This window comes from Monodon monoceros, unplaced genomic scaffold, assembly GCF_005190385.1.
Source record: "Monodon monoceros isolate NGI ecotype Baffin Bay Population unplaced genomic scaffold, NGI_Narwhal_1 Super_Scaffold_19, whole genome shotgun sequence".
Lineage (NCBI taxonomy): Eukaryota > Metazoa > Chordata > Mammalia > Artiodactyla > Monodontidae > Monodon > Monodon monoceros.
In genome coordinates, this window is record NW_021703775.1 from 49,635,640 (window position 1) to 49,650,689 (window position 15,050).

General features: G+C 38.6%; 1 protein-coding gene across 1 annotated transcript in view; it reads right to left on the minus strand.

The window, feature by feature from the left end:
- Positions 1-15,050, minus strand: part of MSH2 (mutS homolog 2) — a 68,829-nt gene that overhangs the window by 30,503 nt on the left and 23,276 nt on the right. The window contains exon 7 of the mRNA XM_029231551.1: positions 12,849-13,048. Within this exon, the coding sequence (XP_029087384.1) occupies positions 12,849-13,048 (200 nt within the window). The remainder of the gene's footprint in view (positions 1-12,848; positions 13,049-15,050) is intronic.

The following is a 15,050-nucleotide window of genomic DNA, read 5'->3' on the forward strand; positions in this document are numbered from 1 at the left end:
GAAACCCAAAACACTAATCGGAAAAGGTATCTGCACCTCCCATGCTCATAGCAGCATTCTTTACAATAGCCAAGATATGGAAACAACCTAAGTATCCATCGATGGATAAAAGGATAAAGAAAATGTGGCGTGTGCGCACACACACAGACACACACACACACAAAATGGAATATTATTCAGCCATTAAAAAAAAAAAAAAAGGAAATACTGCCGTTTACAACAACATGAATGGACCTGGAGGGCATTATGCTAAGTGAAATAAGTCAGAGAAAGACAAACACTGTATATTTTTTAATATATTTATTTATTTATTTAATTTGGGCTGCATTGGGCCTTCATTGCTGCACGCGGGCTTTCTCCAGTTGCGGTGAGCAGGGGCTACTCTTTGTTGTGGTGTGCGGGCTTCTCATTGCAGTGGCTTCTCTTGTTGCAGAGCACGGGCTCTAGGCGTGTGGGCTTCAGTGGTTGTGGCCCCGGGCTCAGTAGTTGTGGCTTGCGGGCTCTAGGGCGCAGGCTCAGTAGTTGTGGTGCTTGGGCTTAGTTGCTCCACAGCATGTGGGATCTTCCTGGACCAGGGCTCAAACCCGTGTCCCCTGCACTGGCAGGCGGATTCTTAACCACTGCACCACCAGGGAACTCCAGAAAGACAAATACTTTATGATCTCACTTATACATGAAATCTTAAAACAACAAAAACAACTCATAGTTAAAGGGATCAGATTTGTGGCTGGGAGGGGAGGGGGATTGGAGGAAGGTGGTCAAAAGCTACAAACTTCTAGTTACAAGATGAATAAGCACTGAGGATATAATGTACAGCATGACGACTACAGTTAACACTGCTGTATGATACGTATGAAAACTGTTAAGAGAGTAAGTAAATCCTTAGAATTCTCATCACAAGGAAAAATTTTAAAAGAATGCTGTTATGTGCCTCAGAAACTGCTGCAATGTTTAGGTCAATAAGCATAAGTACTTACAATTCTGTAACAACCCAAAGCATAATTTAAACACTATCAAACATTTCATCATCATTTACTATGATAAAAATTATAACAAATTTCAGGATAAACTGAAAGCCCGTAAGTCTATCAAGAGTAAGTGGTTCAGGGACTTCCCTGGTGGTCCAGTGGTTAAGAATCCACCTTCCAATGCAGGGGACGCAGGTTTGATGCCTGGTCAGGGAACTAGGATCCCACATGCTGTGGGGTAACTGAGCACATGAGCCACAACTACTGAGCTCATGCGCCGCAACTACTGAGCCCGCACGCCACAACTAGAGAGAAGCCCACGCACCGCAAGGAAATATCCCGCATGCCTCAACGAAGAATCCGCGTGCAGCAACTAAGACCCAATGCAGCCAAAAATAAATAAATATTTAAATACTAAAAAAAAAAAAAAGGTAAGTGGTTCATTAAATATACTCCTGGAATGATGCCCTGGCCAGCTTTAAATCTAAGCCTTAACTGGTGTATTAACACCAGTTTGGGGACTTGTTTTCTCCATCTTGCCTATGTTCATGCTACTTAATCATCGATTGAGAGAAATACTATGGAAACTATCCTTAGTGAATTTAGAAAGGCTAATTTTCAGGGGAATTCCCTGGCGGTCCAGTGGTTAGGACTCAGCGCTTTCACTCCTGGGGCCCGGGTTCAATCCCCGGTCAGGGAACTAGGAGCCCGCAAACCGCACGGCTACTCGTCAAGTGGCAAAAACACCAATGAAAACCACTTTGGCATGTGCACTGCCCCAAAATAAAATGTTGCACTTTCTTGATATACCACTTTAGAATTCTCCTTTTATGACATCTATCAAAATTATATTTTTGTGTGACAGTCATTGTCTAATGTCTGTTTCCCTCACATGCTATAAGGGCAGAGACTGTTTTGGGGTCCTATCACAGCCTCAGCAGCTAGCAGTGTCAGGAACACAGTGAGTACTCCAAGTGTTTGCTAAACCTTCTCACTGTTTCTGCTTCTCCCTTATCTACCCTAACAAACTCTGGGTACCAGTCCTTTGTTATGATGTAAGCAATGAATTAATCTATTTTTGCTAACATACCTTTATTAGCATAGACACTAAAGTAAAATAAAGAACACCGTAAGCTTTCAGGACCTCTTAAATAACAATGGTAAGACAAAGCATCTTGAACCCCTAGCACAACCATTCATCACTAAGTACCTTCCCATTCTTTTACTGCTTTTCAGTTTCCTTTCTGACACATTCTCTCTCCTACACTAAGTGGTATTTTCTCATTCTCCCAAAAGAAGTTTCTGATGGCCTATTACATGTCAGAAGTTGGGCTGGAATACTTGTTCCCTGGGGACATACCGTACACTCAGGTGTCGGGGAGAGATGACACAGTCATTAAACTAATTACTAAGAAGGATGCAAGTATAATGACAGGGAAATACAGGGTGCTTTGGAAACCCATAACTAGGACAGGAGTGTACTCAAATGTAGGAAAAAGGTAGGTCTACCCAAAGAAATGACTTTGAAGGTGAAAATCTAAAGATGAAGACAACAAAGCCAGGTGAGACAGGAAGGGATAAATGTCTGATTCTAAAGGAACAGCACATACAAAGGCCAAAGAGTGTGCAGTATATTTGAGATCCAGAGGATGTTCAAGTTCACTTGAACAGATGCAAAAAACAAATGCAGTTTGTTTTTTCAAATTGCAGACTTTTCTCCATCATAAATTTAATAAATCTTAGCATTTTTCATTGAAAAAATTGAAAAATGTCAAAGTACACTGTATTGTTGTTTCAGTTTTACATATTATTTCAGCTTATACAATTTATTATATAATTATTTCAGTTTTTATATATACCGTGTATACATGTTGTTAAAACAGACAACAGGCCCCAAATGGAGTCGCTTATGCTAGGCCTCATGTCCCCAAATCGAGGCTTACCTTAAGTACAGTTTCGGCTCTCCCAGAAATGGAATCTTAAGCCAGCCAATCAGGAATCACCTGATCAGCACCAGTTAGGTAATACACCTGACAGACCCCTACAATACCCTAAAGGAAAGTAATCTTACAATAACCAACCTGCTTTTTATAACTTCCTTGTTTCAGCTCCCTTCTGCCTATGAAAGTCTTTCATTTTGTACAGCTCTAGAGAGCTCCTTTCTATCTCCTGGATGGGATGCTGCCCAATTCATGAACTGTTCAATAAAGCCAATAAGAGCTTTAAAATTCACTCAGCTGAATTCTGTTTTTTAACACTGCATAGACACACCCATGGGTATGCACTAAGTCAAATGAAAATGTGTATCTTACTGTGAGACATCGTCAAAAAAGTCTGAGAAACATTGACAATGAGTCCTAGGAGGGAAAGGATAGACAGACAGAGAGGCAGAGGCAACAATTTATGAGGGGCCTGTCAAACCCCAAAACAGCCCTGTCTCTGCCCTTATAGCACGTGAGGGAAACAGACATTAGACAAGTAATCGCACAAAAATATAAGGCAGTGAAATATAAGGGCAGTAAATATATAAAGGCAGTGAAAAACCCCTGAAGGGTTAACAAGACATTTATATTTTTATTTATAAATATATTTACATATTGAGAAAGACAGTTGGCTGAAGCAAAGAGGATTAGAAAGAGCCAAGACAAGAGACAGTAAAAGCATTAGGAGGCTGACAGTTAATTCAGGTAAGAAATGCTATAGCCTGGACTAGGGTGCTGGCAGTGGGATGGAAAGGTGTCCGAGGTGAAGAATATATATGATGTGATACCAACAGGACTTGGTGACTGAGTGAATGCAAAATGGGAGAGGCAACAGTTAAGGCTGATTCCCAAGGCTTAGACCACTGGGTAGATAATGGGGCCATTTACTGAGAGAGAGAACACCAAAAGCAGAGTTTAGAGGGAGGGATTCAGAGTAGACTTTGAAACATGTGTCCATATGAGAAATCCTCAGTCAGAATTCCCATTCAGTGATAATCAGGTAGTCCAACCAGCAGCGGTCCACTTTAGTCAGACCATGACTTCCCCAGCTCATCAGAATATCAGCCCACCATTCTGCCTCATTATCTGTAAACTGACGGGCCCCTTCAGGCACGAGCTTGCAATGCCCGGTCTTATTCACCACAGGCAGACACCAACCACACCACAGGCCCCCAACTTCCCACCACGAGAAGACTTTCCCAGATCTGTGTCTGGCAAAATTGAGGTTGCTGGGTAAATTGGCTGTAATTGCACCTAAATTATTGATACTCACTGGTAAATGTCTTCTCTCTCAAATCATTTACATTTTATTTAATGTAACTGAGAAGTAACTGGAAACGGCTGGCAAAATAATTAAGAAAAAGACACTAAGATTTTCTAATCAAGTTAAATGAGCAAGTAACACTAAAATCAAAATGAACTATAGGAGAGTTCTGGGTAACAGATATGAGGTGCCTCCCTACATGTGTCCTCCCGACACTAACTCAGGTACAAGGCCTACCACTAGTCACAAATCTGCTGAATCAGACTTTCCAAATAGAATATGACCGGAAAAACCAACCTAAAGTCTAAATTAATTATCAAGTTAGTATTAACATCCTTGTTCTAGTAAATATTTTGGTAAATGATAATAAAAAGACATGAGTTTCAATTAACAAAGATTTAAAAATTTATTCTATGCCCATGTTCCCTTGACTAATATAACGTAATTTCCTTAACTCCAACCTAGAAGTTTTATGAAGTACAATTAAATTTTATCTGACCCTTTAAATATATTTATGAAATGGATTTAAAAATTCATGTAAATGGAAAAAAGGCTAGCAAGATGCTGCTAATGAAAGTTTACAGTATTCACACAAATATGAGGCTGGAGCCAAAACATTACCAAATTAGCAAAGAAGCCAACAGTTGAAATGCAGTCAATCATGGTAAAAGATCAAAATAATTCAATCGCTCTGAATAACAACCTTTAGCACAAGGGCATCTCCGTTATTCCTCCACCACCAACAAGCCGCCCTATAGTTTTGGCCTCTTATCCTCCCTCATGGCCCCTGCCCTCTCTTCCTTTTCAGATTCTCGGGTCACGTCACCCCTTTTGTTGAGCACAGCCACCTGTTTCCGTTCCTTCATTTGCAGGTAATACTTTCCCTGACAATACACCTCATTTTCCTTTCTTACTATTGTCATTTTGACAAAACAGTAATTTTCTTTCCTATGCTGACTTTCTCTTCTGATTCCACTGATTAGTTATGAGTATCATTTTATACCATGCTAGTCTCTGTGAGATAAGAGAAAATGTACTGGTCTCTGCTCCTGGTTCCTGACACAGAGTTCCTAAAACGCTTGTAATTTCCTAAGTGACAAGAGCACTAGGAGCATCTCTTGTTCTAATAAGGTGACCCGAGATGAGCTCTTGAATGGGGGCTGGTCACCAGAAAGACCAAGCCATGATTAGGAGCTTGGAATTTTTAGCTCTACCCCCCACTCCCCCATCATCCAGAGAGGGGAAAGGGGCTGGAAATGGAGTTCATAATTGATCATGCCTACGTGAGGAAGCTTCCTAAAACCCCAGTAGTGGTGGCGGGGGGCATGTTCGGTCCAGAGAGCTTTCAGGAGGGCAAACACATCCACCAGCAGGGTGACGCAACTCAACTCTACAGGACAGAAGCTCCTGTGCTCAGGACCCCCCCCACCGAGACTTGTCGTATCTCTTCATCTGGCTGTTCATCTGCATCCTTTATCAATAAACTGTTAAGTGTAAGTAAGTGTTTCCCTGAGTTCAGTGAGCTGTTTCAGCAAATTGATTAAACCCAAGAAGGGGGTCATTGGGACCTCATCTGTAGCCGGTTGGTCAGAAGTACAGGTAATACCCTGGGCTTGAGACTGGGTAGAGAGGTTGCAGGGTACCAGGCTTGTGGGATTGAACCCTTAACCTATGGGATCTGATGCTATCCCCAGGGAGACAGTGTCACAACTGAGTTAAACTGCAGAACACCCAGTTAGTGTCACAGGAAATCACTTGGTGTGGGGCAAAACCTCCACACATTTGCTGACCAGAAATGTAACTGATGAAGTTTCTGAGTGTTGTGCCTTGACCTCTTTTATCTCGTAAACTAGTTTTTATTGCACAGTTTTGCACAGGGATGCATATGTTGAATTATAACAGAACTGGCTGTATGCAAAAGTGTAACAGAATATATTGGTGGGATAAAAATGTTCTAATTTAATAAATAAATAGTACTGATTTTACAATAGTAAAAATAGTACTAATTGTTAGTTGCCATAATTTAACCTCTATGACTTGACACTAACTGGGTAAGTCAATTATACTTCCATGAAAAAATAAATAAAATTAAGAAAAGAGATAAAAAACAAAAAAATTTTAAAGGGCAGTTTTACACATGTTAAATTAAGTTAAATGTATAGGAAATACAAAAATACTACAATAAACAATGCATTTTACCTCACAAAAGACATGAAGTTTGCTTGTGGAGGTGGACTTCCAAAAGGCTGCAGCTTGTAAGTTACTGTGAAATGGTGAGTCCTCTGAAGTGCAGTGAGTGCAAAGCTGTAACACCACATGCAAATGAGTGTGGCTCATGAACACATGGTGGATGTTGGAGGTGTGTGTCTGTGTACATTTTGTGTATGCCTACACTGCTCAGTTCAGCTGGGTGCAATTTTCTGCATTCACCCAGTGTTTCCCATGGGCAAAATGTGCATAAGCAACAAAAAATTCACATTATGCTCAAATTGTTTCCTAATATATGAACTACATTACAAGTCTTCCTTGTCAAAGAAAGTGTTAAGCATAACTGACCTTCTATAATTTTGCTTAAAGAATGAAACAACATAAAGCAAAATATTAATAATGATTACCTCTAGATGGTAGAATAATTACTACAGAGAGTTTATCTTGCTTTTATAAACTGATAAAGATGAAATTTAAAGAAAATATCTCCAAAATACAAAATCCAACCAGATCTTAAATTGCAGCTTTATAGGCTAAAGTTTAAAAAGTGCTACGTTAGTAAAGCAGATTCCTTTTCAGAAATGCCAAATTGCTTTCATATTCTTATCTTCTATTTAGAAGGAAACTGAGCAATCAGGTTAAAAGGGGGGATTATAATTAGACTAACTTACTATGTTATTTAGGGTTAAAAAGCAATGGAGATAAGCAGAAGGTGCTATGGAAACCAGAAAACTGCATGAGGAGGGCAGAGAAAGCGTCACAGAAAGGGTGATATTTGAGCTCAATCTTAAATATTAGTAGGGTTCCATCACGTGGACAAGGTAGTGAAGGGCATTTAAGACAAAGGAAAAACATGGGGAAAAGCATAAAAAATCAGAGCAGTCTGGAGAACCAGTACAGTGAGAAGAGTAGGTGAGGGAGTATAAGGGAGGCTGACTGAGAAGTAGCAGCCAGCCAGGCACAGGAATGGGGCTTCTTCTGGTAGGTTATGGGAAGCAAATTAATGTGTTCATAACTGAAAGGGAAGAAATGATATGATCAGACGTGCTAAGAAAGATTACTATGGGTTCACTGAGGAGGATGCAATGACCAGGGGAGGGAAAATAGCACATGTAAGGTTTTTAAATATACTGAAACAGAAAAGGATGATTACTTGGATGTGGGCAGAAGGAAGGGTTACATACCTCAGTGTGATAGCTGTTACAATAAAATTCATCAACAAAATCTAGATGCTTAAGAGTTGTTTTAAGCACTATCAGAAATTTGCTCCAAATGCAGAATACCATTGTTTTAGGTTGTGCCTCCATTTTTAAAAAAAATTTTATTGAACTATAGTTAATTTACAATGTTGTATTAATTTCTGTTATACAGCAAAAGGACTCAGTTACATGTATATATTCTTTTTCATATTCTTTTGCATTATGGTTTATCACAGGATACTGAATATAGTTCCCTTTGCTATATAGTAGGACCTCATTTTTTATCCATTCTATATATAATAGATTGCATCTGCTAACCCCAAACTCCCAATCCTTCCCTCCCCGACCCCCTTCCCCCTTGGCAACCACAAGTCTGTTCTCTATGTCTATGAATCTGTTTCTGTTTTGTAGATAGGTTAATGTACGTTGTATTTTAGATTCCATATATAAATGATATTATATGGTATCTGTCTTTCTCTTTCTGACTTCGCTTAGTTTGATAAACTCTGGATCCATCCATGTTGCTGCAAATGTGTGTCTCAACTTTTCAATTTTAAAAGATAAGGAATAAGGGAGGCCAAGTACATTTTTCACATAGCCTTTTTTTTTTAAACAGGAGAAAGATAATTTAGAGTAGAGCTTTTATCACTCAATGCAAATCTACTTTCTAAACTGTTGCTGCCCTCTGCTGTCACTGAATTTACTTTTTTTTTCATTTTTTTCCCAGGAATAACATTAAACCTAGAGTTAATCAAAACCAAAACATCACAAGATGGCAGAATACACTCAATTTCTAGTAATATACAAATATATTTTTTAAAACTTTTAATGATTTTACTTTTAAGGAGAGTGCATCTGGTTTTTCCTCATAAATTAGCCTCAGTTTTGACTTTCTCCATGAAGTCAGTAGGCTAAGGAGCTATGCTGAACTCTGCAAAATGCCATTTTAAACTCAAGAGAGGCACATGAAAAGATGCTCAACATCGCTAATCATCAGAAAAATGCCAATCAAAACCACAATGAGACATCACCTCACACCTGTCAGAATGGCCATCATTAAAAAGACCACAAATAAGAAATTGTTGGCGAGGATGTAGAAAAAAGGGAACCCTTATAAACTGTTGGTGGGAGTGTAAACTGGTGCAGCCACTGTGAAAAACAGTATGGAAAAAAAATAACCTAAACATAGAACTACCATATGATCCAGCAATTCCACTCCTGGGTATATATCCGAAGAAAATGAAAACACTAATTCAAAAAGATACACAAATCCCAGTATTCCTATCAGCATTATTTACAATTGCCAAGATATGGAAGGGACCTGTGTCCATCAACAGATTAATGGGCAGAGAAGATGTGTGTGTGTGTGTGTGTGTGTACACATATACATACATATATATAAATATATGGAATATTACTCAGCCATAAAAAAGGATGAAATTTTGCCATTTCCAACAACATGGATGGACCTGGAGGGTATGATGCTTAATGAAGTCAGACAGAGAAAGCCAAATACTGTATGTTATCATTTATATGTGGAATCTAAAAAATAAAACAAACAGATGCACAGATACAGAGGACAAGCTAGTGGTTACCAGTGGGGAGAGAGAAGGGGGGAGGGGCAACACAGGGGTAGAGGATTAAGAGGTACAAACTACTATGGGTAAAATAAGTTACAAGGATATATTGTACAGCATAGGGAATATAGCCAATATTTTATAATAACTTTAAATGGAGTATAATCTATAAAAATACTGAATCACTATGTTGTACACCTGAAACTAATATTGTAAATCAACTCAAGAGAGATTAGTTAGGTTCCCAGTGACTAGGATATACCTAGATTCTCCAATGTTCCATGTTATTGAAAGAAAATACACAGCTCTAAGCACCAGGAAACTTGGAACAGTCTTCCTCCTTTAATATTTTCTAGGCTGGGTGATTTCAAATACCTTAACTGGACATCAGTTATCAAACTGACAATGTAAAGCATTTGATTTACATAATGTTATGATATCTCACAGGTCTATATGTGATGATGTCTAATGGTATGATATCTCACAGGTCTTATATTAAGTGTAACACCGAAAAAGTAGGGAATTACTGACTTGTTGAAAACTCTCAAGTACATTAATCTACACATATGCAGAGAGGTTCATGAAGAGAGCCAAGCCTTTCAAATCCAATTCCTAACTTCCGTGCTTATCTCAGGGAATAAGAAAGAGTCCCCAGAGAATATGCAGAGCAATATTTCTTACATTTTTTTTGGGGGGGGTGGTGGTTTACATATACTTTTGAATATCTGATGAAACTTGCAGATCCTTTACCCCTCCAAAAATACATATACACAAAATTTTGCATAAAATTTCAGGATACTTTCAAGAACTCATTCAAAAATCCCAGGTTTAAAGTTTCAGGTACTGAGTGAAAAGGGGCCCAAAAATACAACTGGGGATTGTGGGGTGGGTGTGGGGTGACTACACTGAAGAGGATGGCAAAAAATAGAAGGAACTAGCAATTCCAGTACTGGGTATATATCTAAAGGAAACAAAATCGTTATCTCGAAGAAATATCTGCACCCCCCACATTCACTGCAGCATCATTTACAACAGCCAAGACACGGAAACAACCTAAGTGTCCACCAGCGAAGGAACGGATAAAGAAACTGTGATACATATGTACAACGGAGTATCCTTCAACCATAAAGAAAGAAATCCTGCCATCTGCAACAACATGAATGGACCTTGAGGGCATTATGTCAAGTGAAAAGAGTGAGACAGGGAAAGTCAAATACTTTGTGACCTCACTTATATGTGGAATCTAATAAAACCAAACTCATAAACACAGAAGAGACTGGTGGTTGCGAGAGGCAGGGGGTGGAGGAAATGGGTGAAGGTGGTCAAAAGGTACAAATTTCAAGTTATAAGATTTAAGTCCTGGCAAGGTAATGTACAACATGGTGACTGTAATTAAAAAACAAAAATAAGGGCTTCCCTGGTTGCGCAGTGGTTGAGGGTCCACCTGCCGATGCAGGGGACACGGGTTCGTGCCCCGGTCCGGGAAGATCCCACATGCCGCGGAGCGGCTGGGCCCGTGAGCCATGGCCACCGAACCTGCGCGTCCGGAGCCTGCGCCCCGCAACAGGAGAGGCCACAACAGTGAGAGGCCCGCGTACCGCAAAAAAAATAAAAACAAAAACTGTATTGTATATTCGAAAAGCTGCTAAGAGATTAGACTTTAAAAGGTCTCATCATAAGAAAAAAAACTAAGTGAGGTGACGATGTTAACTTATTGTGGTGATCAGTTACGTAGTATATATATACATATCAAATCGTGTTGTACACCTAAATTTATACAATGTTATATGTCAATTATATCTCAGTAAAACTGGGAGGAAAAAAAGCCTGTCACACTCACCAGTGAAACCTAGTAAGATAAGGACTGGACCGTGTTCACTGAATTTAGCAACAAGTAAGTCACTTAGCAAATGCCATTTCAGTACAGTGGTCAGGGCTGAAGCCAGTGGAGTGAATGGAATATGGAAATGTAGGCTTTCAGAAACTTCACTGAGTACAGGTACAAGAGGAGGACACAGGGACAAGGATGGCTTTTTTACCTCATGAGGGAAGAGATGTGAGAGAAATGTTTAAAACAGCTGATGTTAAGTGTTAAGAGTAAATTGTTTAGAGAGCCTATCTCCATGATTACATCCCTAACACCGGTCAATCCCCTTGTGCTTCCAACTGATCCTGTGGGAATGAGGCCAGAGGAGACAATCAGAAAATGGTAGCAGTAGAAGATATTCATTTACAGGATGAGGAAATTGAGGCACAAAGGAGGGAAATTAAGCCACACTAAAGAAATGTGAAACAGAAAAGATTAAAGACCCATTTTCTTTAATTCCACTTTGGTGGGACTAAATTAAATTCTAGGGCATTTAAGCCTCATCAGTCTAATGAGGAGCCTTGACTAGAATAGCAATACTTTTCATACAGTGGTACTCTGAAACGATAAGCAGTTAGCTCTTCTTTTACACTCGGTTAGATAAATAAGAGGGAAGGTTACCATAAAATTTAAAATAAATCTATACGTATTTTGTACCAGTCATCATAGTTTTTTAAGTCTGCCTACAAAAAAATTCATAAAGCTTTCTCATAATATTGAAAGGTTTGTTTTCCATAGCTCTAAGAGATGTTGATTTTTAACTCTGAAACTTAAAATGCTTTATGTATTAGACATATAACTTTGTACTTACTAAAATATTTGTTGTAGAAACTAATGTTCACTTAAAGTTAAAAACTATGCTTGTAAGAGCAAGTTGATTTTATCCACCAATACTATATTGATTATCTAATATATGACTTTGCTTACTTTATTGTAGTAACTTCCCTCTGACTTCAACTGTTACCACCAAGACCTTCTGTCTTAACTTTCTTTCATAGGTGTACTGGAAAGGTTAATCCCAGCAGGCCTGGAATTAGCCTCCGGTGTTTTCTTCAAGTTCCTGCATGGCAATGACCCCTGGTCAAGGCATGAAACATACTAATTGTGTTGTTTTGTAATCTCTCCTCCCAGGAGATTCAAGGTGGTTCATTGAGCTTAGCACCATGTGATCGATGATTTGCACCTGGTCTCCCTGAGGCCCCAAGAGGGCTCTGCTGTAGAAACTAGTTACAGACCAGAACAGGAATACGCCCACAAGACCAGCAAAATATTAAGCCCAGCAAGACTGTTTTAGGCTCCCTGGTTCCAGGGTGTTCTGCATACAATAATGGTCCCTGATCAGAGAAGGTGCACCTCACCAAGGACCTTTTTATAGGTGCCTGCACCTGACCTCCCTCGCCCCCTTGCTGTGACAGCCTTTCGCTGTGATGCATTATCCTTACTTTAGTGCGGCTGCTAGACTGTATCCTTTTCCCGTAATAAACCATGTGTTTGTAAGCACTGTCATTTCGGGTCCTGTGAGTCTTTAGCAATCAAACCCTGTTCAACTGCCACTGTTAGTGCAAGACACCTATTAATAAACCTCGTAATCCTAATATTCATTTCTAAAAAACAAAAATTCTAAACTGTCTCATGACTTCTGGCTTCTGTGATACAGCCAGAGGGCAATATAAACCTATTAGGAAAATGTAAAGATGAGTCACCAGAACCGACTTTAAAAGGACAGAACATTTGCTAAGTATATTGAGAGTGAAGGAAAACAAAAACAAAATCATTTTATTACCTTCATATTTTTCCAGAGCCTGAATAACATTAGGGAGTTGATTTATACCCTGATAGAGTCGATAACAATCTTGTAAGTTTGCTGCTTGTCTTTGAAATTTCTTGGCAAGTCGGTTAAGATCTGGAAATCGACGAAGTAAATCTTCTTGTAAACTCTGCCTCAATTCTGCATCTTCTACAAAAGCTTCAACTAAATTTAATCTGAAATAAATTATACTAGAATTAATCTTAAATATTTTAGTGTGAAACTAAAATTTGGCAACTAGGTACATGTCTCAACTCAAAAACTCCATGTAAGAAGCTTGAATCTATTCTGAAATGTTAGTTTTTTGTAGAGGATGGAAAGCTCCATAACACTGTGATGTAAGCAGTTTGTGATTAGTTAATACCCAAATTAATGTTTAGTTAAGTAGTATCATATGATACTGAAATATACCCAATTTTGTTTGCCTTTCATCAAATTGACATTTCTTAAATAGAGGAATCTCATTATTGGGACTGTTGATATTGACACATTATTGCACATGGAAACAATGATCTTTAATGAAACAGAATTACAATTCAAGAATGTTGCCAAATTCAATACTTATTCTATCAGAAAGTCTTATAAATTCAAAATGTATTCTCAAATTACCTCATGATAGTACAAAGCCAAAATGATCTTTAATGAAACATCTTTAACGAAACAGAATTACAATTCAAGAATGTTGCCAAATTCAGTACTTATTCTATCAGAAAGTCTTATAAATTCAAAATGCATTCTAAAATTACCTCATGATAGTAAAAGCCAAAATTTTCTAATTAAAAAACTGAAATAAGTTTATTGCTTCACAAAATCAATAAATAAAATCTTAGCTTGTTTCAAGAACTATAAAACACACAGCTTATATTGCTTTTGTAATTTATTGGAATCAGTGGCTTTCCATTTTTTTCCCTGTAATCCACAGCAAGAAATATAGTTTCACATCATGACCCAAAATAAGCCACCTCAAAACATGCCACTCTAGTGTCCATAAGGAGGACTACTTTGGTCCTTAAGGAGTATTTTTAGTTGAGGACAATTGAGAAGGGGCAGAAAGGAAAGCTCTTTGCCTTCTCCCTATTTGCCCAAAAGCAGGACATAAATTTACCAAGGTGCTCCCCCTTCCTTCTTTACCAGGAAGGACAACAATTAATCTCAACTTTAGACCCTTAACAGCCTGGAGATGGCAACAGAGGAATGTACATAACCCTACCAGCTAGCCTTTCTCTACCTTTAGTTTCCATACGTTTCCCTTCCCACAATTTGTAGCCCTAGGAACTCAAAGTCCTTTTCCTTTGTCTTGTCACTTCTCTGAAAATTTATTGTTCTTTTGCTAAGATGCTATATAAGCCCAAGTTCCAACTAACCCTAGAGTTACTCATCTCTCAGTGCTCCCACATGTAAGCATAAACATCTGTTTGTTTTTTCTCTTGTTAATCTGTCTTGTCAGTCCAATTCATAGGGCCACAGCCAAAGAACTAGGAGAGTAGTAGGAAAAAGAAACTTTCCTCCCTGACAACATATAATTAAAATAGGTTTTGCAAGACAAAACTTAACTCTTACTATATGTGGTGCACTCTTTTATTTTTCTATTGTATTTAACTTTTCAAAAATGCTAGTTATCACCTGCTACACTAACTTCACAACCCACCACTGGGTCACAACGTGCAGTATGAAAAACTATGTAGTAGATGGTATTGAAGTAATAGCTGAAAGGTAAACTTTAACATTCAAAGGTAGGGGAAATGGCGTGGGCACAGAAGACGATCCTAGGTTTAGAACGCTATCAGATGAACAACCATTTTCCTTACATTTGTAAATTATATGAGTAGTAAATTAATCCTCAAATTGCACAGGAACAGGAAAAGGAACCAAATCAGCTTTCTAAATTTCTTAACTATTTACTGATCTCTCCATCAGCATTTACAATTCCTGCATCATCATAATGTTCATCTAGCATGTCACATGAAGGGAAAAATATGCTGCGCCTGTAGTTATCATATAATGACTACAAATATTAAAGCAAGATTTTGCAACCGTGGTATGTGGCAGTGTGGATGGGAGGGGAGCCTGAGGGAGAATGGATACATGTTTATGTATGGCTGAGTCGCTTTGCTGTGCACCTGAAACTATCACAATATTGTTAATCAGCTATACTCCGATATAAAGTAAAAAGTTAAA